A 26,648-nucleotide genomic window follows, 5' to 3' on the forward strand; every position below is an offset into this window, starting at 1 on the left:
AGTGTAAATGAGGTGTTGGCTGTCAGTGGGTGCGTGTGTGCGCGCACGTGTATGCAACACATCCCTGGATGGAGGTGAATATTTGCACTGCCTGGCTTTTGAAAGTGCACACTAGGTAGGGCAAAAACCTTAACTTTTTTGCAAAAATCGCAAACTCTATTGTTTCACTCTGTAACTGTTGATCTAAAATGGGAGTTCCTGTTTTCTAATTCACAAAGCTTAAAAGATCACTCATTTTATATTAAAATGATAGCCTTTGCAAGAGACCTTCAATCTAATTAAAGCCAGGAGATTAGCATCCCTTAGAATATTTGCAAAGCGTGCAATGCGAAGTTAATGAAATGTGTACACTTTTATACAGCTTTAATTTTTAATGAAATAATTCAGAACATGTACCTTGCTCCTCTCCTTACCCGCTTTATCCCAAACAGAAATTGTTTACAAAATAAAAAAAAAAAGTAAGATGAAGAAAACAGAGGACAAGATAAATGAAAGGCTTCTTCATAACTGCCACAAGTCTGTCTTTTGCCTCTTCTATTTAATCTGGGAATTAAGTATTCCTGATTATTATTAATGAGTGAGAATATAACTTTAGAGTGGCATTTTTCTTTTTAAGGTTTCGTGTGAGTATATATATATATAACATCTAATACATAACATATACTATATAATATATATAATAAATATCTAAATTACTATATATGTATAAATACAGTTACTGCTAAGAGAGCTTAAACAAATAAGGCAAAAGAGGGGCCAGTATTGCAAGGGGACGTCTCCCATGTGGAGGAATAGGCTGAGCCCAGAGGTGAGGGGAGCAGCTGGGGCTGTAGCAGCCTAGCTCAGAGGGGGTCACCAAAGGAAATCCTAAGCATTTGCAACCTCCTTCTAAGCTAGGCACCTCTAATGATGGCCCCACTCCTCTGCTATCACTTGAGAAGGTAGAAGAGGAAAAAGCTGTGGCACAGAGAGGAGCGAGCCCTGTTCACACAGGCGCCTGCTCTCGCCAGTGCCGTGGGGCAGCGCGTGCCCCTGGGGCCAGCACACCCTCTCTGGGGCTGCTTTAGAAACACCTCCACTTTTACAGCTGTCTACTGTATGTACTTCTTGCACCCTTTGCATTACTGGCTCTGAATTTTGCCACCAGACAGAGCTGGCTGTTGCATTCAAAACAGCAAGTCTTATACCACCAGCCCTGCTTTACATTATGCTTACCGGCTCCTTCTGTAACCTAAATGTTGGAATATTCTAATCTTGCTCTACATTTTAAAGCTGAAAGATAAACCTGTTGTTTAATGAAATCCACAACACTACAGGAATAGTAACCATTGTGTTCCTTCATTTCAAAGACCGGCTGAAATCTAACATCTGGTGTAACTGTACAAACCTGACCTTAGGTCAGAGTAAGTATTGTATTGTTGATGATGGATACGCTTTTTTCATTACAATGCTGTCTCCATTCTTTCAGCATTCATGCTGTGAATCCTCAGTTATAGCCAGGACTATTGATAAATACTGATTTTTAAAATACAGTTCTTTTTTTTTTTTTCTTCTTCTTTTTTTACACTTTTAAGCATGCATTGTAAGATATTTTTAAAAATATCTCTTCTAGTTTGTTGTCAACAATATGCTATTATATTAGCAAACTCTTCTGCATGATAGCTCTAACTCACAATGATCAAGGATTATGTGTCTGAAGATGTAGCTATGATCCTGAAAGAACAGCGTCACAGAGAGGCGATTCACTCTGTCTAATGCCTTCCCCTGCACTTTCCTCTTTGGATGCTCATTTTCTTAATGCCCTTGTAGGAACAGGGTTTAAGGCTTAAATTGTGAAGCAGATGTGGACACCTGTGAGCATGTCTTTGCACATTGTCGTTTCAAGATGTGAGCCCCAGTGTGGAAAATGAGGCCTTTTATTATTAATACCCATTATTTCTAAGGGGTTCGCAGTAATATGGACTAGATCTGCAACCGTGCAGCAGCTGGCAGTACTGTAGCCTGGGCTCCCAGCAAGCCCAGTGGTGTACCAGTCTAGAAACGGAGCTGCTGCCCTGGCAGCGGGGAGAGCTGGTCCAACCCTAACCCCACAAGAAGCACGGGGAGCTCTGCCTTTTGTGGTGCTTTCTGTGCGTTTGCTTTGCTGAGCATATCCATTCCCAGAACCTTTCTCTCCATTTCCTTGCTGCTCAGCAAGAGCTTGACAAGGCTCTTAGCACCATAGCTTTAGATTATATATATATTTTTTCACAATAGCTATGAAAACCTAACTTTATTTTCCAGTTCTTTAGGCTCCATGAGCACAAGCTCATTCAGACACGACTCCTGGGGACAGAGCTGCTGACTGGATTGCTGGACACACCAACAGCAAAGGGAAAGCGTTCTCTTCCTTGATCCATACATGAGGCAGTAACACAGGTACTGTGTTCTCCCTGGGTGCTAATACAGCTTCATGATGTTATTGCATCGTGAAGCAGAGGCAAAGCAGAATACCCTTGGCTCGCTGTGCTGCCTCTTACGTCTCCCTGAAGCCCCTAACCCACCACTGACTGGCATAGGAAATGTCTGAAGCCACAGCAGTTGCACTTTTAAGAAACACCTATTCATTTCAGTGCTGCCAAAGCTGAATATGTTTATGGATTTGTTCGTAATTATTTTTAGAGTAGAATTCTGTTTGTTTGACAATATCTGAAAAATGAAATACCCGGGGCAACGTCGCCGAGTGCAGCTGGTACATCAGCAGCGTGGGGACATACTTCCTGTAATTGTGGGGGCTGTATTTAATTCCACTGAAGGCAGAGTTAACTCAGTGAGGACAGTTTGTCTAACAGGCTGATGGTGTTACCCTCTCCATCACACCTTGCGAGCTCCCAGCTTGTCCTCACCATGCAGACAGGACTGTGCTCCCTGTGGCTGGGCACCCTGGGAATCTGGGCTGTCCTCAGCCCCTTCAGTTTACCAAAGCACACACACACCTGGATTGTATTGCTCAACAACAGTTTTCTTCCTTGCTCCAGATGTTCACACTTTGCAGTTAAGCAGCAATTTTTTTTTAATCCAGTGGCCTCAAAGTACTTTGCAAACATTTAATTAATCCTCTCTGCCTCTGTATGCAACAGGTCCTGCTCCCTGTGGCCAGATAAGCAAACAGAGGCATGGAGAAGCACCAGCAACCTATGGCTTAAGCTGCTTTAAAGGGTTTTCAAGCCAGGCAGGTGAGCGAGAGGCATCCAAAGTCAGCAGTGAGGACAGAGTGGAGCACAGTACCCTGTCTGCAGCCACAAGGCACCACCGATGGATGAAGGTGCGGGTCAGCAGCATCAGGGATGCTGGTGCTGAGCTCCTGTGAGAAGCAGTGCATTCACACCAAGCTGTGAGCTGCAACGCCTTGGCAGGACAGGTAACGAAACCCCTGTGTTCTTCCCACCCATTTTGCACTTTCCATGACCTCCTCCTTTCATCGGTAAAAGTAAATTGAATTCAGCACCGTTAAAGACTCTGTCTGGATCCATAACGTTCATAACCACACTGTAACCATGAATGAAAAACTAAGAGAGAGTATGGTTTGTGTCCAAGGGCTCTTTTGCTTTTTATGTGTTTACATATACCAGCCAATGGTCAGCAAATAAGCGCCACGACTTGCAATGAAATGTTCAAACCATCTGGTTTAATCTGCGATTTAATTTCACTGTAAAATATTAAAGTTGTTCCGATGGTTGGGTTGGTATGGCTGCTTCATATGAAAGGGGTTGAGTATCCCAGAGCAATTATACCGCACCAAGCACATGCTATAGGTATTATAGTCTGTATTGTTATTTTGTTCCATTAAAAACATTAAAAAGACTTGTTAATACAGCACAGCAGAGTTTTAGGTGCTCTTTTTTGTTAGCGACAGGTAGCAGATTCTGTAGACAAACATTAAGGATCTTTTTGAAAACAGCATGCATTTTTCCAAGTGCTAAAAATAAATAAAGTTTAAAAAAGCTAGCACACAGCCGAGCACAGAGGGACTGAGGAATGGGAGAAGCTTTCAGCATCACACAGAGGGAAGTGCCCCGAGGTGACGACCAGCACGCAGCAGTGCCTGTGTGACACACAGCTGTTTTTTCCCCTGGTATTCGAGTCTGCAACTTCAGGAACACGGTGCCAGTGCTGCCTGTCCTGCCATGCTGCAGCTTGCCGGGCTGATGGAGAGGCAGTTTTACTTCTCCTGCAATGCATTTTGTTAACAAAACAACCATTACTTACGTCAGTAAAATAATAAAGCTTAGCTGTCTGAAATTATTTTACATCACTTCTGACATGGTCTCGTTGTCTTTACCAGCAGTTGCTTGGCGGTGCAGGATTAAAATATCTGCTCTTGTTTACAGCCGTGCTAAATTTAGGAGGCTGGTCCCTCCTTTCCGTGCTACAGCATCACGTCCAGGCTCTTCAGGGCGCACTAAAGCAAAATGCAGCAGCGAAGAGCAGAGTGCCAGGGCTGGCCTCTTATCTCTTCTTCATGTCTCATCCAGACAGCAAGGAAAGTCCATCTCAGACACTGACGACAGCCCATCTCCCTCCCCAGCCATGCACTTCTAGCAACACAAGCGACTTCTGGAAGACAGGCTCGTATCTCTGTGCATCTTCCCAATTAAACAAAATGTTTGGGAATTTTCCAGAAGATTTCCATTCTTCCCCTTCCACCCCCCCAGTGGTGTACAAAGATGAGGAAAGGGGAGAACAGGGTGAGCTGGGATGAGGAAGATAAGTAATTTCCTGATCCTTCTCTAGGATAAGTCATGGCTTCGGTGCTGCTGTGCCCTGGGTGCATGAGCTCCACCAGCCCAAGAGCTGTGTTGGAACTGTGCCATGAATAGAGACAATGACTGCGAAAGAAAGAAACCCCCTCACAAGCAACAATTTCAAATGATTTCTGCTCTTTCTTTATGGCAAGTCAGCAGGGTCAGCGCAGCGTGCTGCTGGGTAAGCATATTTCTTACTTTTACATGGTTTGAACACTCATGTCCATGTTTGCCTTGAGATAACATGATGCCTTGAGACAGTTTGTGCTTTCATGAAGCAATTCATACATTTACTCCTTCTTCCAGGTTCACCAGCACAGCTTGGCCTGAAAGGACAGCACGTAGTTGCTCTTCCAGCTTGTACAGGTTGCCCCTAGCCCAAATTTATGTGACTTCAAGCAAATCCCGTCATTCCCAGTGGGCAACAGCTCACGCAATGGCCCCACTCCTGCCTCGCTTCTGGGCCTTCTGCTCCCGTGGTGCTGGGATGGATGGGAGGCAATATTGGGGCACGTGTTGGTGCCATTGGCATCCCCACAATACGGAGCCTTTCTCGATGTGCTGTGACTCAGGCGTCTGCTCGGGATCTGTGGGGAGGGCCACGCACATATTCCTCCCTTAGAAACCCCCTGGCTCAGAAGCAAGAAGCATTGCATCCCCACGAAACCCGGTATTTCAGCTAATCTAAAGCCCTGTAGGGAGTTGGGGCTAATTAACTGAGTGCTGTGGCATCCTGACATAACTATATGGCTTCTGGGACCCACGCTAGTATTTCTACCAAGCGGTCTCCTGCACTGGGTGATATATCTGCCTGCTCAACGCCTGCTCAGGGGCCCCAGCAGAGCACTGGAGGCAGGGATTATGGACTTGGCAGCCATCACTTTCTGTCATGCCCACAGCCACGTTTCACCCGGTGATATTTGGAGTAGTCGGTGCTACTTGGAATGCATTTTCCTGAATATAAGCTGGAAATTACTGATTTTTACCTTACACAGCTAGTATAAAAGCACTAATGTCCTAATGAAGAGTCTCACTTAGCTAAATGCTTCATACAGCTGAGTAAAACAAAGAATTTTACTAGAGCTTAACCCAGTCGTTAATAAGCTTTTTAACCCTGACCTTTCAAATCAATGATCTACCACTGGTTTTACCTTTCAAGAAGGAATTCCATTTTCAAGTGATAAAACATATTTTGCACTCCTTACAATCTAATGATTATTCTCAGCGTTACTGGATATATGAGGCCATCAAACCATTAGAAGGTATAAAATGTATTAATGTACAGCATTCACGGCTACATTTGCTTTAGAGTCAATAAAAGGGAAACAATTTATAAAGGGCATTTGTGCTCATTACGGAATATCGATAGATTGTTTCTCCCATCATTTCTGAAGTATGAAGAACTCCATTTTGTGACAGATAGCAGAGGATTTGCATAAGCTCTTTGCTTACTCCATGAACTTCTCCAGAACAGAGCAGCATGAAGGGGCTTGTGGCCAGGCTGGGACAGACTGGGCTGGATGAACACGGGGTGGGACTGCGGTGGTCCCCACAAATTCTTCCTTCCCAGGGGATCGAGCACCTCAATTTGAGAGTCGTTCACAGCAGCCACATGAAGGCTCAGCAGATATCTATGGTGATTTCTACACTAAATATTAATTAGCACAAGGCTGTGGGCAGATTGGATTGAGGTTAGAAAAGAACAAGAGGAATTATTTGTGGGGAAGGTCAGGGATGATGAGCACAAGTGCTGGAAGAGCTTTGCAGAGCACCTTCCTAAGCAGCAGGAGGACGAGGGAGGCTGCTCCACATGTATGGGAGAAAATGGAAAGGAATTACAGGTTGGATAGAAAAGGATACAGGAGCACCAGTGCAATGGTTAGAGGCAGAAGTTTCATAGTCTGTCCTAGTGAATAACTCAATTAACTGCAGAAATAAAATCTATGAAGAGACAAATGATTAAGGCACTGGCCTGAGTCTCAGCAGACTCCGGCTGTTTTCAGGTTTCTGTCTGACTTTTGGCAAGCCTCTTCAACTCTCTGTGCCTTCGTTTCCCATCTGTTAAGGAGGAATAATAATATTTCCTTTCTCTCCTGCCTATTCCAGCAGTAAGCTCTCCTGGCAGGCACTGTATCTCTCACAGCATGTGTACAGGACTTTGCTCGCTGGGGTTTTGATCTCTGCACTGAAGCAGGACGTACAGGGATGAGGAGTGCCATGACAGAGCAGCCCACTTTCAATTTCTGATGACCAGGGGACTAAAAGGTATGCTATAATGCGTTGAAGAGATTTCTTGATATAAGTTCTTCAAGGACAACAGAAGAAAAAAAAAATCAATCAGTAAATTAGAGAAGGAAAGTGATTCCCATCTCGGTTAAGATTGGTAGGAGTCTGAAATTATCTTCCAAAGCAGAAATAGTTTGTGAGAACACAGAAGACATTAACTGCAGTACAAAAACTGACATGAGGACTTTTCAATTTCTGATCTTGCTGCTCTACTCGTCTGGCTTCTCTATACAGGCTGAGCTTCACCACATTTCTCACTGACAAGCCACTTTCTTGATGTACGTAGTGGTTTCCCTCGCATGCATATGCTCCTGCCCACCTGGTAAGATGAAATTATGCCCACTCACAGGCACACACACATCGCAAGCAAGGCTAGGTAATATCAGTTGCAGAGTATTATTTTAAGAGGACAACCAGCAAATATATAAAATTGAATTTCAGCTGCAGAGACTTTCTGGTAATAAGCAGTCCCAATTGGAAATGCAAGTGTCACTGAAAGGGAGCATGTCTGGTGACAGTAGACTTTGGGGAAAGCTTTGGTTTTAGTGCTAGTAAATTAATCTTTAATTACGAGCACGCCTCACTTCTGAAAGAAGTGCCCTGCACATACTGAATGGACAGTGTGTGAAAGTTTCAGGGTGTTGCTTTCTTCTGACAAATGAAACATCTCATCCCGCAAAGGCCTAGCTCAGCTCGAGCCTGGGCCTGCTGCTGCCAGTGGCTCTGCAGATGGTGAGAAGTCATCGACTTGTTAAAAAAACTCTTGTACTAAAACAGCATCGCTCCCATGCTCCTGATAAACACAAATACCAAGACTAAGACCTGTCAAGGTGTGGGTTTTCCAAAGGATGGCAGAAGACAGCCCTTCCCCTGCTGTCCTTTCCCTGCCAGGGTCAGTGGCCTCCCCCTGCGCTGAGCACACCTCGCAGCCGAGGGGAGCACAGGATGCTGCAGCAACCCCTGCTCAGGCCAACACCTCCATTCCCGTGCTGGCTGCATTATTAAAATAACATTTCCACTTCCAAGTAAGTAAATTAATCTCACTGGCAAGTTTGTCTTGTGACAGCCAACGTCTTGTCTCCCCGAGAACTGGGCTGGTGTCCTGAAAGCTGGAAATCCAGCGCTAAAACCTGAGTGCAACAGCCAAGAGATACACCAGATCCATCTTCTGAGGTAGCAGATACAATGAGGTAAGTAAATATGTTCTAGAAATCCTGCTATTAAAGTTATAAAAATTATTTAATCTCCTAAAGTTATGAAGGCCTGCTGTCTTGTTCCCAGCAAGCTTTGCTTTCAGCCTGCGGTTCTCTTTTAGAGAACACAGCGCCCCCGAACTTTGCTGCCCTAAAGAGGCCGTGCTGCAGACCCGCCTCAAAGGCCCGGCACCCCTGCTCTGAGGCACAACAGGAAAATCAGAACATACCTTATCATAAATATGCATATGTGACACGGGAACCTGCTGCCTTCTTGGAGAGATGCCACAATTGACAGAACAAAAAGTACAACAAAACTTCACTTCACCGGTGGATCAGAAGAGCAGAGGTAACCAAAAGGCTAGAAAATTGCAGGTTTACTGACATTCTGCTCAACCTTACCCATTCTTTATTGAAAAGAGATAATAAGTATCTATAGGAGAGCTGTCTTAAGGCTCCATTCATTCCTTTTTGCTAGCCCAGCTGAGAGGTGGTATAATATAGCGCACACTGGCATCTGGCATGTCATTTAATTACACCTTCAGCTTGCTGGGAAAATGTTTGAAGTGTCAAGGTAAGCAAACTATAAAAATATATATTTCCCCCGCTACAGGAGAGCTCCCGCAACGGCAAGCAGAGCAGGCCAGGCTTGCTCAGCCATTACTCCGGGTCTGTACAAGGAAGGTGATGCAGAGGAGTCCAATTCATGAACAATTATCGCCCCTAGCTAAGACACCATCTGCTCCAGGCAGCCTGTCACCGATTCCCCAATAGACACTTGGGATTTCTTCCCCCAATAAACCACTGGTGTAACAGGAAAACAACACTGGCTCCAGTTAAGCTGAGCCTTCTCACATCAGCACTGAATGTGCTCCATTCCTTGGACAAAGAAGGAAAAAAAAAAAAAAAGACAATAAAATGCCAGTCATTACCGCTGAAAGAACCGGGCAGATCGAGTTGTAGCTCCCCTGTCAAACACATGCTCAACAGTGAGAGGCTGTAAACTCTATTTTCTACCAGCTAAGGGCTCTTTTGACGAGACCAAGCTGATCAGCAAACCAAAGAGTCAGGCTTCATACTTCCCCAGTGAAGGCCAGTGATGCTCTCCATTAGCTAAACACAGAGGCCTGTACATCCATGAGTTCCAATTTCTTGTCTTTGTATTTTATTTAGGAATCTTTAATGTTCAGCCAGCAGTGGGACAGGCATGCTGACAGATTTGCCCCCCAGCTGCTGTACTGGGTGCTCCGGTGCAGTTTGCTCCGCTCTGTGATCCTGGCTCCTGCAGGATCCTGCACCCCAGTTGTGGTCTCTGCAGCAGGATCAGTGCAGATAGCCCCGGCGCTTCCCAGACCAAAGATGAACCTTGCACCTCTGACCCTGCAACCCCGTGAAACAAAGCGGAGAGCATTAGGGCTGGCCTTGTTACAAGTGATTGCAGTAAAAGAAATAAATCACATAAGTTTTCTTGCTGTGCTTGGGGGGGGGGAGGGGTGGGAGGAAAGAGAAGAAAGTACAACACAGATATTAGTCACCTTGTTTTGTTCTTGCTAATGGAAATTTCCCAGAAACCAAAACAAAGGGTGTGGTATAAGAACCTGAAGAAGATAAAATTAGCTAGAACCCACATCCTAACTTTTAAACCCAGTGCATGAGTGCAGGTGTCTGCAGCTGAGCATGGTATTTCTGTTTCAGCTCATCCGAGGTATGAGTCATTTCCATCAAAAGAAGAGGATGCCTTGATCTGTGCGCGAGTGAGCACTGGAACAGCAGCTGTTGGAGCAAATACAAACATTCATGCCAAGGACTGTAAGGATGGAGTTTATCTAATATGTAAACAACCACCTGCTGCAAATGAAAAATTACACCCACAGCCACCTGAATAAGATAAGCATATGATGCGGGAAATGAAGAGACAGATTATTAATTTGCTGGAACTTTTGAACCAAACATCTCTTTTGCAACGGAACAGTAGGATGCACAAAGAAATAGTACTCCTTGCCCCAGATCTGCTCAGCAGCATTTATTTTGCCTAAGTGATTTTCTTTTTTTTTTTTTTTTTTTTTTTGCTAAGTCTGGTGGAGATGAAAACACCAACCCAAAGAAGATAATTAAAAGCTAAATGAAACCACATACAGCTGTGCTACTACATGGCTAATGAACATGCAAATATATACATATGACAAGGACATAATGCAGACTGGCTGCCTTGAGTGCTTAGTGCAGATTTCCAAGAGCTGGAAATGCTATTGATTATAACTGAGCTAAACTTCCTGACTCCAGACTTCAAAGATCAGCCTCAATATAATCATCACACAGCATATGGAAACATGGCTGCTAGGCGCTGATGAATAATGGCTCAGGGACCTGAACATTTGCACGTAGGATGGGAGATGTCCTGTTGGCCGCTGAGAAGGCCTGGAGGCTTCTCGGCAGCCAGGACCAGTGCCATATAATCCTCCTCGGTCTTGGCATGCTCCATCTTGCTGTCAGTTGAGATTTTGGAGTAGTGGGTTTTAGTTGGGATATTTATTTTTGCCTTCCCACTTCACTTGGCAAGACGCTGATGTGTGGAGGACACATTTCTGTGAGGACCAAGGCTGTAGGTAACAGACGTAAGGCAAAGCTTCTGGGCTCCTACAACATAGCAGACACGAGCAAGATGGACAGGTTCTCCTCTGAGGGCCTTCTTGTATATTGGCATGAAAGAAGATCAAATCAGATTTCTCTTATTAGTTAAAAAATACCAACCCAATTCAATTTACCATGAGACTTCAAATACAGAGAAAAAATAAATAAAAATGAAAAGAAAAAGTTTGGAAACATTGGAGTGTGGCCTTGAACTGAGTGAGACTAAGCAACCATTGATCCCGCTGAGCTTGCATCCAGCCAGACTATAAAATGCAAAACAAAACTTGTTCCTCCTCCACAGTGACGCCCAAAACAGCACATAGTCTTGGGGACTTTTGCAGGCCGTGTCTAGAAGAGCAGCATGGAGAATTGCAGAGCACCCTTGGACCTTGGTGTAGAAGATGGCTGAGCCACCAGGACAGGAGAGAGGCCACCTACAGAAACCAAATTTGTGCTGAACACAATGGTTAGTGCATAAAAATTAATCAAGTACTACAATGACTTGCTTTATTCATAATACTTAATGGTCATGTAATAGGAGTTTTTATTCAGCAGTTAAAGTTCATAAGTGCAGGTTTTACATGTAGAAAGGTATTATGCTGATAGTTTAATTACACACCTTTCTGCACACCAAAGGAAATGGGTTATGCGGGTTTTATAATTAAAGAAGGACTTCTGAGGGGAAATGAACTTTGCAGTTAGCAACATCATATTTGATTTTTATCAGATGTTTTTGTTTTGAATTTTCCAGCACTCAGTAGTGTGGTAAACAGGTGAGAATGCTCCAAACTGCATGAGGTGTCAGGGAGAAGCTTTGAAAATGCAGCATAAAGTAGCAGCATTTAAAAATAGCAAGGGTGAGCACCAGGCATCAGCACCATGTGTTTGGAAGGCTCTCCAGAGCTCTATCCGTGCAATCATATACAGTACAAGTCTGTCCGCTATGTCTAGGAAACAGGAGGAAAAAAAATCCTCAGCATGTAATTAAAATTAAACTCTAGTCCTTGCCAAAATAATAAAAACTTTTTATTTTCCTTATTTTTGTTTTCAATAAATGTCATGGCCCGTGAATGTAATTTTCCCCTCCTGCATGCCTGAAGATGTGACAAAGCCAAAACTGTGATGGATGGGTGTGCGTGTTTGCTATTGAGTATACAGGACTACTCACAACACTCAAGGCAAAGATGGGTAAGAGCCATTGCCAGGTTGGGGCCAGCTCCCGTCTCCCGTTGATAACTACGTGGCCATCTATACTAAACCCAGTGGTGTCAGGGAAGTCAGAAGTCCTAAGGCTCCTTCCATTTCAGGTTTCAAGAAGCTCTGATTAGCATAACTTCTTTCCCATATATAAAAGCATATTTGGGTATGTATACACATATGCTTACAATCTACTGGGAGAAACCCATTTTTCAAGCACATCAAGTGCACCAGCAGTGATACTCAGCTGAGCTAAAGGCACCTGCACGGGATCTGCTTGGCACCGCAGTGGGCTCTGTGGTTCAGATGGACAGGCTCTTACCGTGCCCAACACAAACGAAAATGAACAAGCAGATTGAACCAAAAAAAAGGGGGAAAAGGGCTTTCCAAAAACAATACGAAAGGGCAAGGTCTGAATTATTGTGAGAACGCCCTTTCCTTTCTGGCAAGACTCAGTGTTATGGTTTGCCCATGAAGGTGGGGTCCAGGTTAAGGAAGCCCATAGCGGGGCTCCTTTTGCAGGACAGCGGCTTCATCAGATGCTCTTGGCCAGTAATGTTTGAAATCAGGCACCTCACACACAAATCCAGTGTAATACTTTCAAAATCCATTTTAATTGGGGTGGACAATCAGTAATTACAATATGAGCAGTTGTGTAAAGGGTATATCCAAATACAACTGGACATTTTTGAATTTCATTGGCCAACTGCATAAATTAATGACGATGAGAAAGAAGTGAAACTGTTTTTCTCTTATTAAATTCATACACTTTGGCTCTACTTACATTTGTTAACATACTGTTGAAAGAGCTGTTGCTGTAGCTTTCAACCCTCATCCTGCAATCAAGCCCTCGCTGTACTGTTGTGGATTACAAATAGTCATTTGTTTAAAAATAGAATGTTGTTTAAAAAAAAAAAAAAAATCTGACTGCCAGCTGAAAGCAAACAGGTAAAAACTAATATTTGCAATTGTTAAGTGTCAAATTCAGCTTCTCAGCCACCAAGATTTATATCAGCTGGTAAGTGGGGCTCAGAACATTTTGAGGCTAGACTAAATTACCATTGCCTGCAGGCAGATGTTATGCAAATAAATATTATATATTTACTTCTCTTTCTTTTTCTTTCTTTCTTTCTTTCTTTCTTTCTTTCTTTCTTTCTTTCTTTCTTTCTTTCCTTCTTTCCTTCTTTCCTTCTTTTTTCTTTTCTTTGTAAATTACACTATGCTTTTTGGGTGTATACACGATTGATCCTTTGTAATACAAGAGATTCACAAAGCCCTGAACTAACAGCTCTGCCTCCATGGTGCAAATTCAGGGTGCATTGTGCAGTTTGCAGTTACAATGGCACTGTACAGTTACAATGATGTTCTCGATGATGCACATTTCTGCAATTTGCTCAAGTTCTCCACCCTTGCAGAAGAGGATACTGTTCCAAGTTGGTTTCTTTTGTTGTTGTTCGTTTTTTTTTTTTTTTAAAGTCTAATAAGGGTAATTGTAGTACAATAAACTGACTTTCCCCCCACAAAGTACAACTGCCTCACATCAGAGAGAATATTATACCAGACTTATGCATAGACGAGTTTTTACTGTATATGGAAATGTATTAAAATGAAAGTATAGCGCAAACACAGTCATAATCCATTGTATTGTTTTGTAGAAGCTACTTCTCCCATGAAGGGTAACCACATGTGAAGAGAGAGATTCCAAGTAAGTATTTGGTAAACATTTGAAAATGAGAGACAAATAGCGCTGTGCAATCGCACCATCTTATTTCAAATACCCACTTGAAAAAAAAAATAATTCTGTAATAAGCCAAGCCTGGCTCCCTAAACCGGGAGGAATCGCAACACTGGTAAACTTGCAGAAATATTTTTACAATTTTATTAGAGGTTTTAATTCAGTGCTTTATCTACCTCTGTTAGTCTGCAAAATAGCTTTAAATATTCAAGTGGTAATTAATGAATCTTTTATGTTGCAAATCAAACATTTTCATCTGTGCTGTGGTACAGTGGCAGCGAGAAGGAGGGATTTAAAGTGAAATTGTTTCTACCGTTCCCATTGCAGTGTTGAATGCCTTTTTACCCTTTATTATATCATTGGCTTTTGCTTCAGTTCATCAGCGCTTTGCCATATCTTATCGTTCGATATTTGCTGTCTATTTTTTTTTCAGTTCAAGATTTCTTACTGTGCCTTTGCCAGAGACATTCCTAAGGAGATGGAAACTCTCTGAATGTGGAATTTTCGCATGAGTGCAAAATAATAAAAAGCATGTGTGTATTAAAAAGGGATCAACTTAATGGGAAATGAGCATTGGGTTACATTAATATTCTATTACAGTAAAAATCATATTTAATAAATTTTCTCCAGATTTTTCAGAATCTTACTGTATTTTTCTAAGTTGTATGCCAATCCAAAGAAACAGTGTATATGATACATTTGATTTATGTTAAGTAAATAACCTGCACAGCCCATTTTTGGGTTTTTAAAAAAAATATTAAGTGTAGAAACACACACCAGACTGAAATGTGTGCTTAGTTTCCATATGCTAGGAGAAATAGTGTTGGTCTTGTGCAGCAGAAAGCCTTTATAAACAGTATTCTATTTTATTGATGCTATATGTGGATTTTTATGTTATGTGGCAAGAGCACGAGAATTAAAACATTGTAATTTATCCTAAACCGTAAAATTATACTAGTACTAAAGTAATTACTTCACATATTAAAACACGGTTTCCTTTACTTTCTTTTGTCATCACATAAAATTAGGAGCTGAGCACTGCAGTGGAGGAGACCTGGGCTTTTCTTGCCTTCCCCAGTGCTCACAAAGGATTGACACATCCATGATTGCACACTATATCACCCGACCCTTGTTGTTCTGTGACCCTAATTAATATTATACTCAGTGACATTTATGTATCAGAGCAATAAGCTAAACAGGAAACAATTTATGTCACCTAAAGCTTTTTAACAAATCGATGCAACTATTTGTAATTGCTTGTTTCACAAGATTAAAAGTACTCAGCCTTGATCTTCGCCCACAGTTTTGTGGCCAACATGACCTGTGCTTCCGTTGTAAAATAGGAGTGTTGGTGATCAGCACCTATTTCCATCAAGTAATCCATATTGCTAATATTTCTGGAATTTTAATGTAGTTACAATTTATAGCCGATCAAATGTGGTTACCTAAATTGCTGTTGCTAGTAGACAGTTTAACTGTCTTTATTAATTACAGTATAATTTAATGTTTGAGTACAGGCACTTGTGTTGGTCATTTTTACAGCCAAAGCAGTTATGTGCCTTATGACGAACCATTTTAGCATTTTCAATGGAAATTTGCTAATATGATGAGTGATAAAAATGTCAAACTCTGGTAAATAATGGTTATTGCTTTGGCTAGAATTAATCCTTGAAAGGACGGTTACCTTCAAATTACCATTATAAGTTGAAGAAAAAAAAATGTTTTTCAGGCTTCTGAGGTGCATCAAAAATGGCCGCTGAAGGCCTCCAAACAAATAGACACAGCTACAGCCACAGTGGTGGTCTTTTTTTTTTTTTTTTTTCCTTTTCCTCCGCATGGAGAATTTTTTTCCTGAATAAAAAGGGAGGAGAGGCCATTTTGTGTTAAATACCCTAAAGCAATGTTGTTGTTTACTACTTCTACTACTTCTAGCTCATGTATTTTGCAGCTATCTAATGGAGCTGACAAAAATGGGGCAAAGAGAGGGCCTTTACTAGGCCTCAGCCATGGCGGCTGGGGACAAACCATCAAAGGGTACGCAGGGCCACCTGTGTGGCCCTGTGTGTGGGGCCACAACGCACCGATGACCATGACAGTGGTGCGGTGGCCAGCGGCTGGTCATGGCCAATGAATTGGTATTAGGGTGAAGGGTAGTGCTCACCACCACTACAAGGAGGATTAATGATAGCCCTGATTAACATACCATTAAATGACCATTTAAGATCATCGCTGAATCATAGAATAACATCATTAAGGCTGGAAAAGACCTCCAAGTTCATCTGGTCCAACCATTTCCCTGCCACCAATATCACCCACCAAACCCTGTTCCTAAGCACCAGGTCCAACCTTTCCTTAAACACCCCCAGGGATGGTGACTCCACCACCAACCTGGGCAACCTGTTCTAATGCCTGACTGCTCTTTCTGAGAAGAAATTTCTTCTAAATTCCAACCTAAACCTCCCCTAGTGCAGCTTGAGGCCATTCCCTCTTGCCCTACAAGAGGTCACAGAATAATCAATAGGTCAAGGAGGGCTAATTAGGCTTTGTTGTGAAGAAGGGTATGTCTGTGAGCCTGTGCGGGAGCAAGTAGCACCAGGAGCTGGTGGTTCCTTACATTAGGCCACTAATGTGAAATCTGTCATACTCTGTGATCACAGCCCAAGCCAGATGTCACCACACAGATCATCGGCAGCTGTGTGTAACCAAGCACAGCGACTGCCATTTCATGGTGTGTCTCCACCTCCTGTGCTAGGCCAAGGTTGTCTTCTGCTTCCCTCCCTGGTACAAAAGAAACCCAGAAAAGCTGTGTACTGTCCTCTGGTTTTCTTTGGAGACACATTGCCTCACCACTGATCATAAAAGTGCTTTCAGCTGTGATGGAAATCAATGTTTGTGACTGGAAAAGGTATTTTCCAGCTGGCTGCTGCTGGTAGCAGCACTGTCAAAGAGGAAGGCCTTTTCGTGAAGTTCCACAACATGGCTGCCAGGGAGGAGACCTGTGATTATTCATGCAAAGATGACACAGAAAGCTGTGTTTAGCACCCAGCAAAGGGCCATGCTCCCTTCCCCTCCTTAGGAAGCATTAACTCAGCCAGGAAGGGAAGGGCCTGATTCTGTTCCTCAGCTCACGGCAAGTGCATCACACAGCACCCCCAGCAGCTTTCCTTAAATCAGAGGCCACAGAAAGCCAGTAGGTGACAAAAGCTGGGCTGAATTGTCAACCCTCACAAGTGCAATAGGTGCACCAGTGCAGCAATGTGCAGGTAGGTGAAATAACTAAGTCATCTGTGATGGCTTCAGAGCTCACAAGCTGCCAGGATTCCCCTCTTGGTCTGTGCCGGCTGAGAATCCCCCTGGACTTCATTCAGGGCCTTTTTCCTCCTTTACCTGAAGGCAGCTCTACCACCCTTGCTTTAGAGATGCAGAGCAGTCCTGCCAAAATTAATAGTTCTCTGCCATTGACAGGAAAATTTTTGTAATTACAGAAGCGGGATCTCTCCAGTGCACTAAAATTTCACTAGTGATAGAAGTGCAATACATGACCAAACCCATATTTTATTCTCTGTATTTTTGATTATTAAAATCTAACCATCAGTACCATTTTGAGACACATTATAATGAGTGTGCAAGATTCACTCTCCCCCCCTCAAAAAAAGTAGTTATCTGGTATAATTTTATGATAGAATATTTTTATAAAATCATTTGTACTAATTTAAGCATTTATCATTATATGCAAAAAGATTTCTTGATGAGAATATTATAGACGGTGCATGTTTTTGACATTAGCATTTTATTTGGATGACTAATCTTGCAGATGTGAAATTTTAATGAATTATTCATCAAAAAAAACTCTCCTCTGAAATTTTAGTTTGCTGCTAATGCTAGTTATTAAACATTTTATTTTTCTTTATAAAACTTGATGAAGAAAATAAATGTGTGCTTACTCAAAAGAAAAGTAGGTTTTTCCTTCAAAGTTTGTCTCAGGTGACAGCATAACCTTGGAATTTTGCTCTTGTGGTGGTGTGGACTGAGAGGTTGATCGTGCAGTCCTGGTTTTGCCTATGTACAATACCTGCCAAGCCCTTCCTCCTGAAGCCAGCAGCACAGCTCCCATTACGGTTTCCCATTTGGAAGGATTTGCATGATTAGGACCCAAACCCTTCTTTCATGCTTTCACCTTTGAAGTAGAGTCCGGTGAGAAAGCAAATACCCCCAACTCCCCATGAACATAATGGCCAAACACCGATGGACTTGCTTGGGAAAGCAGATGAATTTTTTCCAGTGACAGCATCCTCCTCATTTCCAGTGCTCAACACTTAAATAACCACCCTGTTCAGACCAGCCACGAAACTGCAGCTGAAATCTTGTGATTTGATGTGGGTGGGGAGACCCAACGAGAGCAATGAGACTGTCCATGAATGTGCTGGGACATGGGTGAGATGCAACCAACTGCTCCTTGGGGTCTGCGCTGGGGCCCAGAGCTGCAGAGGATGCGACACGGGAGTCATCAGGAGGGGAGAAACAAAACAAAAACTTAGGACATGGCAACTTGCATTACCAGTGTGAACAACCAGCATTTTTATTGCATTTGAGAATGCTATAATGTCAGTAATTAGTACTGACTACACAACATTTTTTATTGTCTGTATCAACAGACATGGAATGATGGAATTACAGTTGATGTAAGGAATGAGTTTCTTTTATGCCTTATCAAAAAAAAAAAAAAAAACTCTTGTTACTGGCAGCACATACACACAAAGCACCATGCTAACAGTCTGGACTGTACCATTTTCATCAAGGCTTATGGGTAGAAGATAGTTTGTTACCTGTTCTGGGTCCATTAAAATGCAGTCATTACTGCAAATTCACCTCGCAAGACTAGAATACTAAATGACTTCTGAAATATCTAAAAACTCAATCTGAGTTCATTAACCAAAGGTACCAAAGGATTTCAAAAGAGTTTTTTTTCCATGCTATAATGAACGTGAGATTATTGGCAATCTGAAAACTACAATAGTTCAAAATTATTTTTAAAAACTTTATATATATATATTTTATGTGTGTATATATATAAAATATCTAATGATCTGCAATATTTGTAGAATCAGAATCCCTGCCCCAGTCTCTTCCTGAAGTCAGGGCTCCAGAAGAGGGGAATTACAGGAATTGTGGCTGGACTCTTGCGAGTGAGAATCAAAAAAGGTCATATTTTGTGGTCACTTACTCTACATAAGCCTTGATTTTTCATTTCACTTCTAGCTGAATGCAGAAACCTAACAGGTTTTACATTTACAAACTTTTTTTTTTTTTTGTGGACAAGGAAGGCTTTGACTCTCATTCCTGACAGCGATTTACCTGATACATGGTACTACTTTCATAATGTACGCTTTTCTTTGAGAAAAAAAACATGTAACAAATTGTCTTTACATCTTGGCACCTTGTAAAGTTTTTTTTTTTTTTTTATACAAAAGTTCAATAGTTTGACACTCCCCCATTATTAATCACTACTTCACTGATAAACTTTGAAAGTGTGACCCTGGAACTCATCATGCAAAATATTTACTGCAGCAGGAGAAAAACATTTTTTTTTTAAATGACTTTTTTTTTTCCTTTCAAATATATGAACTTTGTTTAAGACAGCCAGAAAAGGCAGTGGTAAGATAACAGAAGGGGTGGGAAAGTATCAAAAAAACAGCTTAAACACAAAAACTGTACAAAAATGCTTCGATCAATGATAACAGGAGAAAAAAAAATCTGTCAACTATGTTACAATTTAAAAGCTGAAAAAAAAGTCAGGGATTTTCTCCCACATGTCAGCAAATGTCATCCAATATTCTTAAAGCAAGGATAACTAAATAAAATACATGTGCAGCGTATTCTGCAATTCCATTACATACAGTAGTTTTTTTTTCAAAGCTATTTTTTTAGTATAGTTAATATAAAGCAGTTGCACAAAAAGCAAAAGGTGTTTTGACAAACAGGTCTGCATTTATTCCTTTTGAGGAATGATATCTAAAAAAAGGACCTTTCCACCTTTTCCTCCCTCCCCACCCTCCCCCCAAAAGACAAAGGCTCACACAGACACAGTGGGATATATATGTACAACATAATAAACCCCTCCCTAAAGAAGCAACCGTATATCCAAAGGGATACAGAATCAGAATTGTAAAAATCATAGTGAAGTTTGCTTGATGTAAAGCCTGAGATTTTCAGTTGGTTCTTCTGCAAGGCTGCGACACCTGCCAGATATGTTAAAATCTAATTTTTTATTTCTTTTTCTCTTTTTTTATTTTTTTTATTTTTGCTACAGTCTTTAGACTAAGCATGCAAGACATACAACTAAGTGCAACTGAGTGAAATGTATTTTTTATTTACTCATTCCCTAACAGTTTGGACTGAGGTATGCGTACTAACAGTTTCTCATGCTGTTATCTTTACTCATGTCTAGCTACACATGCTGAGAATGAACTAATCTACCAGATTTTTATCCCCCTTCTGAATACCGAACTAACCAGCAAACCACTCAGTTTAGAAGTACAGGGCTCAATTCTCATGATCCCCATCTGGCTACCGCCGGCACGTCACGAAGCTGCCTGGATATAATTTAAAAAAAAAAAAAATGTTTCAAATGACCACAGACTGCCCTTTTTTTTCTTTTCTCTTCTTCTTCTTTTTTTTGTTTTGAAACAGAATGCAGAGTTGAATTTTATAAAAGTAACTGCCAATAAAATTTCTTGTACCAAAGCTTATGAGTGGACAGGAGTGTTATTTCCTTATGAAAAATGCTGACCAAAAACTAAACAAAACTGAGCGAATTTGCCAAGATCAAACAAAATTAAAGCAGTCATTCTAGCACAATCCCAAAACAGAAGTGGCACACAATCTGTAGAACCAAAGACCTTTTTTTTTTTTTATTTTAATTCTAGAAATACTATTGTGTGGTCCAGTTACGTTGCGGGAGCCTTTCTGTTCTCTTCTGTGTCTTATTAAACTGTCTCCTTTATCTGATACCCTAATTTTCTGCAAAATAGCTGCATCTTTGCTTTCTCAGCTTCCATCTCTAGCTCCCCTAGTAACACTGTTTCCTAGTTTTAGCCTCAAAAGCTCTCCTGATTCCTCTTTACAGAATTTCATTTTGGTCACTGTAAAGAGCTACAAATAAAAAGTAACAACTTTGGTTCAGACATCTACTTGGCCTTCTAAATTTTCTAGAATAAAGGAGCAGTTTCCCTCTCAGGTTAGCAATAGCCCACATCTTGTCATTTCCCTCTAAATTCTTCAACCTCCTTTGATCAACAATAAGAGGATATTTGGCTTCACAAGATAAAGCATATAACAGAGAACATAATTTACCTTTGTGTAATATCTTTGGTAATTTTAGGAAAAAAAAAAGGTACAAAGAAGAATATAAATTAAGCTCTGAAAGGCTTTTTGAAATAATAAAAAAGCTACAGTCCTACATAAATAAATGAGTGACGGAAAAGTGGTTGCAGAATGAAAATATTTAGGTGTTTGGTGACCAAGGTTTACTGACCTATAGCAACAAATTTTGTATGTCATGTTTGCTTTGAAGAGCATTGCCAGTTTTGCCTAACAAGCCCCGAATTCTCTCCTATATTTCCCGTTTCCTACGGTGCGGTTTTGATACTGGCTGGTGTAATATTGCATAACAATCTTAACTGCAGTACTGGATTTGCACAGCTGAAATTAACACTTTAGCATTAGTGGGTCTCTGTCCTTATTAACTCCCATAACAAGTTCAATCTGAAATCTAATTTGTATTCAAACAGATTAATGCCACCAAGCAATCCTGAACTGATGTTTAACCGTGAAACATCACCACGTACAATAACAATTTAATGAAGTCATCTTTCCAACCACTATTTGCAAATGCAAATGCAAAAAGAAAAAAAAAAGTAATAATAAATGTATAGGTGCCCATCTCGGTAATCTTAGATATTCCAGAAAGATTTGTTGACCCATTAAAACTCACGTTAAACAACCGAGAACCTGCCACTGTACTATTCATTCTCTAATATAAGTGAATTCTGTTGGTGCTGCATACGTTTTTCTTTGTGCTGTTCAATTTTGTGGCATTTGCTAATATTCACCATTGCTGCCAAAAAAAAATCAAAAAACCAAACCCAAAAAAAAATACTGCTTTGTGGAATGAATCTGTGTTGCTTCCTACAGTGTTTCTATGTTCATCTGTCATTCATTCTCATTCTTGCAGTACTTCGTTTCTCTCTCTCCGTTGGACAACCCTTCCACATGTATAGTGCAGCATTTGGGACCTTTTCAAAAAAACAACAAAAAAAGAGACACCGAAATGGAATGTTTTCCATAGCTAAAGAAAACATGGTGGCATCTGAAGGAAACTGGAATGAATGACAGAAAAAACTACAAACAATTCAATGACATTCAGCTTCGTATAATAAAAACACCTATTAACATTCATCACAAAGTACAGAAAACGTTGAAGCCTCCGAGAGGCCCTGGGCCCAGATGAGGCCTGAGGTCAGAACTTAAAATGGTAGAGGAGAAGTGGGGCGGGGGAATAAAAGCAATACATTAAAAAGTTTGGGATAATTTTTTCTTTTAACCCCTCCCCGATATACACGCTCACACACACACACACACACACACACATATCCACACACGTGCACACACAGGCCTTCCCCATCCCAAATGGAAGCAAAAAAAAAAAAAAAAAAAACCAAAAAAACAACACAAATGGAGTAAAGGCAGTGATAATCAACATGCAGTACTGTGCAAATATGTTGTCCATTGGAATCCTTAAAATCTGGGCAAAGACTTGATCTGCAGTTCAGGTGTACATGCTCAGTTTGATGTCCTCAAGTGTCCAAAATTGGCAGGACCTGCAGTCCACAGTTGGCTGCTAAATGTAAGTGAATCAGTTTAGCAAATTTACAACACTGATGTTGACTGTAAGAGAGGAAAATCCCAAGTACCAAACAAGTCCATCCAATGCACAGAGTACAAATTCCTTTTTTCAACAAAAAGTAGAAAAATCAAAAATACTCCCAAATGGGATACTTGATGGCACTAAGAGTTAACATATTTCATAGTTGTCAAAGTGGACTGAGAATCCTCCAGACTGTACAATAATGGAGAGATTTCACAGCTAAGTTTGACGTGTTCTTCCAATCTTCATTCTCAGGATAATGATGTCAGACATACTCATTCTATGTCCTCATTTACAGGTTCATCTTCATAATCTCTGTCATGATCAAAATCTGGACTGTGGTTGGCTGTTGTCACTAAGGATAGCGGGCCTTCATTTTCATCTGGATCTAGCGGTTCTTCTTTGACATGCACGGGGTGCCTGCGAAAATGAAGACACGGTCAATCAGCAAGTTGCTCGTTAAGAAATGGTTTTGACAGCTCAGGCAGTTTGGGGAGAACCGTGGGGTGGTTTTGGCGTCGGGAGGTGGCATGCCAGGTGGCGGAGCTCCCAGCACCAAGGGGTAGCCCCACAACGTGGGCACCAGGCACCGGAGCCATGCGAAGCCTTCGCCGGGGAGGCAGCGCTCAACCGCCTGGCTTCCCTGGGAAAAGATTCTGGGAGGAGCACCTCGATGGGGCTTCCGCCTCAGGATTGAGAGAAAACGCTCTCAGCTGACATATTAAGTTGATTAATACAATCTTTGGATAAATAAGTGGAATAAGCAGCCGAAAAGCAAAGCAGCGGTTTGTCAGCCTGCCGAGCCGGCGGAGGCTGGGCTAATCACCGCGCGCTGTGTGTGCGGCGTCTCTCGTTAACATGCAGAACCTGTGAGACAACTCTCCAGAGGACGACCCCAAGTGAGGTTCTATCATTAATCAACTTCAAGCAAACACAGCAAAGAGACACCATGATACATGCTTTAAACTCCAAATTAATGCATATTTTTACAAACTGTCAATAAGGGAAGAAAAGCCCTGCCAGGAAACACAAACAGAGAGGAAAAGGCTCGCTCAACACAACAATATGATAAGAAAGCACAGTCCTAACGAGAATAATAACGCTGTCAGCTGTAAACAAGGCAGAACATGATCCCCAGCTCATGGTGGGCACAAGGATGTACTAAAGCGATGAGATCTGCCAAATTTCTCATTATGGCATAGCACATGAATAACCCGCAGGGGAACGGGGCTTGGTCATTCAAAACGGGTATGATAACAATTGAAAAATGTTGTTCGTAAATCATATTTACAACAAATCCTATACAAATACAAATTACCTTTTCTTTTTTTGTTCGGCAGCTTTTGAAATGTAAAATAGCCATGTGAGTCAATAGTGTCTTGTTGGTGGGACTTTATAGGAAAGTAGAATTTTATTGACATTACCAAGTATTAATAATGCGACACAGCAATGGAGACCCTGTTTGCTTCCTAAATAATTGATGTTGTAGGCAATCCCTTAAAATAAAGTGTTAATGAGTTCAAGTCCCACTCTGTCTCTCATTGAGTAGATATCTACCTCCTAGAGTCTTGTTTTTTCTCCATGTGAGCTGATTTAACCCCTTCACGTAGGCTACTTGAAAATGTAATCCGAAGTGCAAGCATTCCTTGTAAGAACTTTTTCTCTCCTTGCGCAGCTTTGCTTTGAAATGAATGATTTCAAATAGCTGTATTTTATTTTACATATTGCGTAGAGAGGAACAACAATACTTTTTGTACTCTGTTGCACTGACAGACAGGAAGAATAAATCACTGAACAGGGAAAAGGTAGCCCTGCCTGTTACAAGAGATCAGGACGAACCAGCCGTACGCTGGTACCGTGTACAAAGCCGCATTGCCCCCTGTTTATTCATTTCAGCCTGAACCTGGCTCAGTTTGGGAAGCACCTAAGTTGCTGACTACACACATCTCTAATGTGAGCTGCAAATGCCTTTCAAGTCCCTGCATATTTCAGCTTCTTGAGTTGTGAAGTGCTAGATCAATACTTAGGCATTATCTGCACCTTCCTGCCTGTCCAACCAAGGAACAGCGGGGAGAAGTGATGCTACTGCCGAGCAGTATCCGCGCACACACACACCTTTTCCCTTTAAATTTACAAATACAAGTCCTATCAAAACATGTCTGGATCAAAGAGGTTCCTCTGCACATTGAATTATTTTAGCTGCACATCATTAAAGGCAGAAGAAGCATCCCTAAAACCAACACACCTATCCCCTGTCCCTGGGGAGGGACATGCTGATGAACTGGGACGGCCAGTGCCAACGGGAAATATCCCTCCCCTGCCCCACAGTGCTCCGTGTGGGGCCTTGGCAAACCCCAGCTGCCACGAGGATGGAGGTGTAGCCCACGCCATTTTGACACAGTTATCAAAAAAGGGAAAAAAAAATAAAAGGAGGACAAGATTCAAATATCAGGGGTTCAGAACTAACCAACCTCTTCAGTGCATGAAACGGCCCGCTGGATGAAGCCAGCACGCCGGTGGGCATGTGCTGAGTGTCTTGGCGGCTCGTGGCCTGAGCGAACATGAAACCATGCTGATTAGTTGCAACTAGAAAAACTTCCATTATGAATAGGCTGTGGGGCCCTCACTTGGGAGAAAATGTGAAATGAAAAACAGAAGAAAAAGGGGCAAAGAGCGACTACACACACAGACCGGTAAAGTGTGTGCTACGCAGCCTTTATGGCTGGGATCCTTTTTTCCTGCCGTTCTAATTTAGAAGCCTTGCTTGTTGCCTTTTTGGTTTTGATGTTGCTGCCAGGCTTATTTTTGCTTTTTAATTATTATTTTTGGAAATGCAGATGGAACATTTTCAAAGGTAAGAGGAGAATGTGCTTCACACAACACAGAGGTGGCATCGGCATGTGGAAGGGAATTTCTTCATGCACGGACCACGTCGCAGTCTCCCACCACATCCTTGCACTGCTTCGTGGGCAGAAATGAACGGGTGCCAGCAGATAAGGGAGGTACCCACTGTGCACACAACAACCCGAAATTCTCTGAAAGCTCCTTCAAAGGGCTCTGAACCTTTCCAAAGCAAACCCTGACCACCTTATGGTTTTGTTATGAAAGCAGGTGAAACCAGGTGGTTTTAAGTGAGTTTCTCTTTGAGGTTTGGTTCGGTTCCCAGAAGTTGAAGCAAAATGTAAGGAGTGAAAAGCAAAGCAAGCATTAACTCACGCTGCTCAGCCCTGAGCGAGACCTCGCCAGGGAGGACCAAAAAGGCACAGGGAGGCACGGCCACACCGCCCTCTTCCCAGAGCTCACGTGTTGGACAGGCATCAGACAGCGAGCTTGGCAAAAACTCCATCCCCCAAATTAGGAGGGTTATATCTGGGTAATGCAACCCCCCAGGGAGGGATTTGCATGGAAAACAAAAATAATTCATCTCCTTGCATACTCTGTCAGTCATAACCACAATGCGGCACGTGAGGAGGAAACCGTACTGAACTAGTGATTTTGCTCAAACATTTCAGAGCAACTGGCAACATTCGGTTTAAATACGCTCAAAGGCAAAGGGAGACTTTTCTATCTCTCAAGTGAGTCTGAATCTCTGTTTTCCATCTCCCAAGCAGGGGAGCAAAACCCATCGTATCTGAACTACAGAAAAGGTAAATGCTGGTGTAGGCGAAAAAAAGAAACAAAAGAGAGGGAAAAAGAAAGAAAGAAAAAAAAGGGTTTCCTATTTCTTTTTTGTAGTAGCAGAATTTCAGCCCGTTCCTTTTAAGTAGATGCCTAAGACTCCAGAAGGGGTTAACAATAAATAACCTTGCTGAACACAGATTCCCCTTCTTTTCACATCTGAGTAATTCTTTTGTTTGTCCACTCTGGGAACAGAGGAGTTTTTAATAAAGCTGACT

At 41.9% G+C, this 26,648-nt stretch overlaps 1 protein-coding gene and 1 long non-coding RNA gene across 33 annotated transcripts in view; one reads left to right on the forward strand and one right to left on the reverse strand.

Annotated features, from left to right (window-relative positions):
* The first annotated feature begins 10,340 nt into the window (after positions 1–10,340).
* LOC121075364 lies at positions 10,341–14,742 on the forward strand. The gene is made up of 4 exons (XR_005822930.1): positions 10,341–11,360; positions 12,006–12,082; positions 13,747–13,796; positions 14,260–14,742. It is a non-coding gene; the product is annotated as an uncharacterized LOC121075364 (long non-coding RNA).
* Positions 14,743–18,380: 3,638 nt separating this feature from the next.
* The window catches only part of FOXP1 (forkhead box P1), a 370,950-nt gene continuing 362,682 nt past the window's right edge, over positions 18,381–26,648 (reverse strand). For all 32 annotated transcript variants that reach the window (XM_040568521.1, XM_040568515.1, XM_040568509.1 and 29 more), the window contains one exon: positions 18,381–23,172. In XM_040568521.1, the coding sequence (XP_040424455.1) occupies positions 23,028–23,172 (145 nt within the window). In that variant the 3' untranslated portion in view covers positions 18,381–23,027. The remainder of the gene's footprint in view (positions 23,173–26,648) is intronic.

The sequence above is a fragment of the Cygnus olor genome, chromosome 10 (assembly GCF_009769625.2).
Source record: "Cygnus olor isolate bCygOlo1 chromosome 10, bCygOlo1.pri.v2, whole genome shotgun sequence".
NCBI classification, from domain to species: Eukaryota; Metazoa; Chordata; class Aves; order Anseriformes; family Anatidae; genus Cygnus; species Cygnus olor.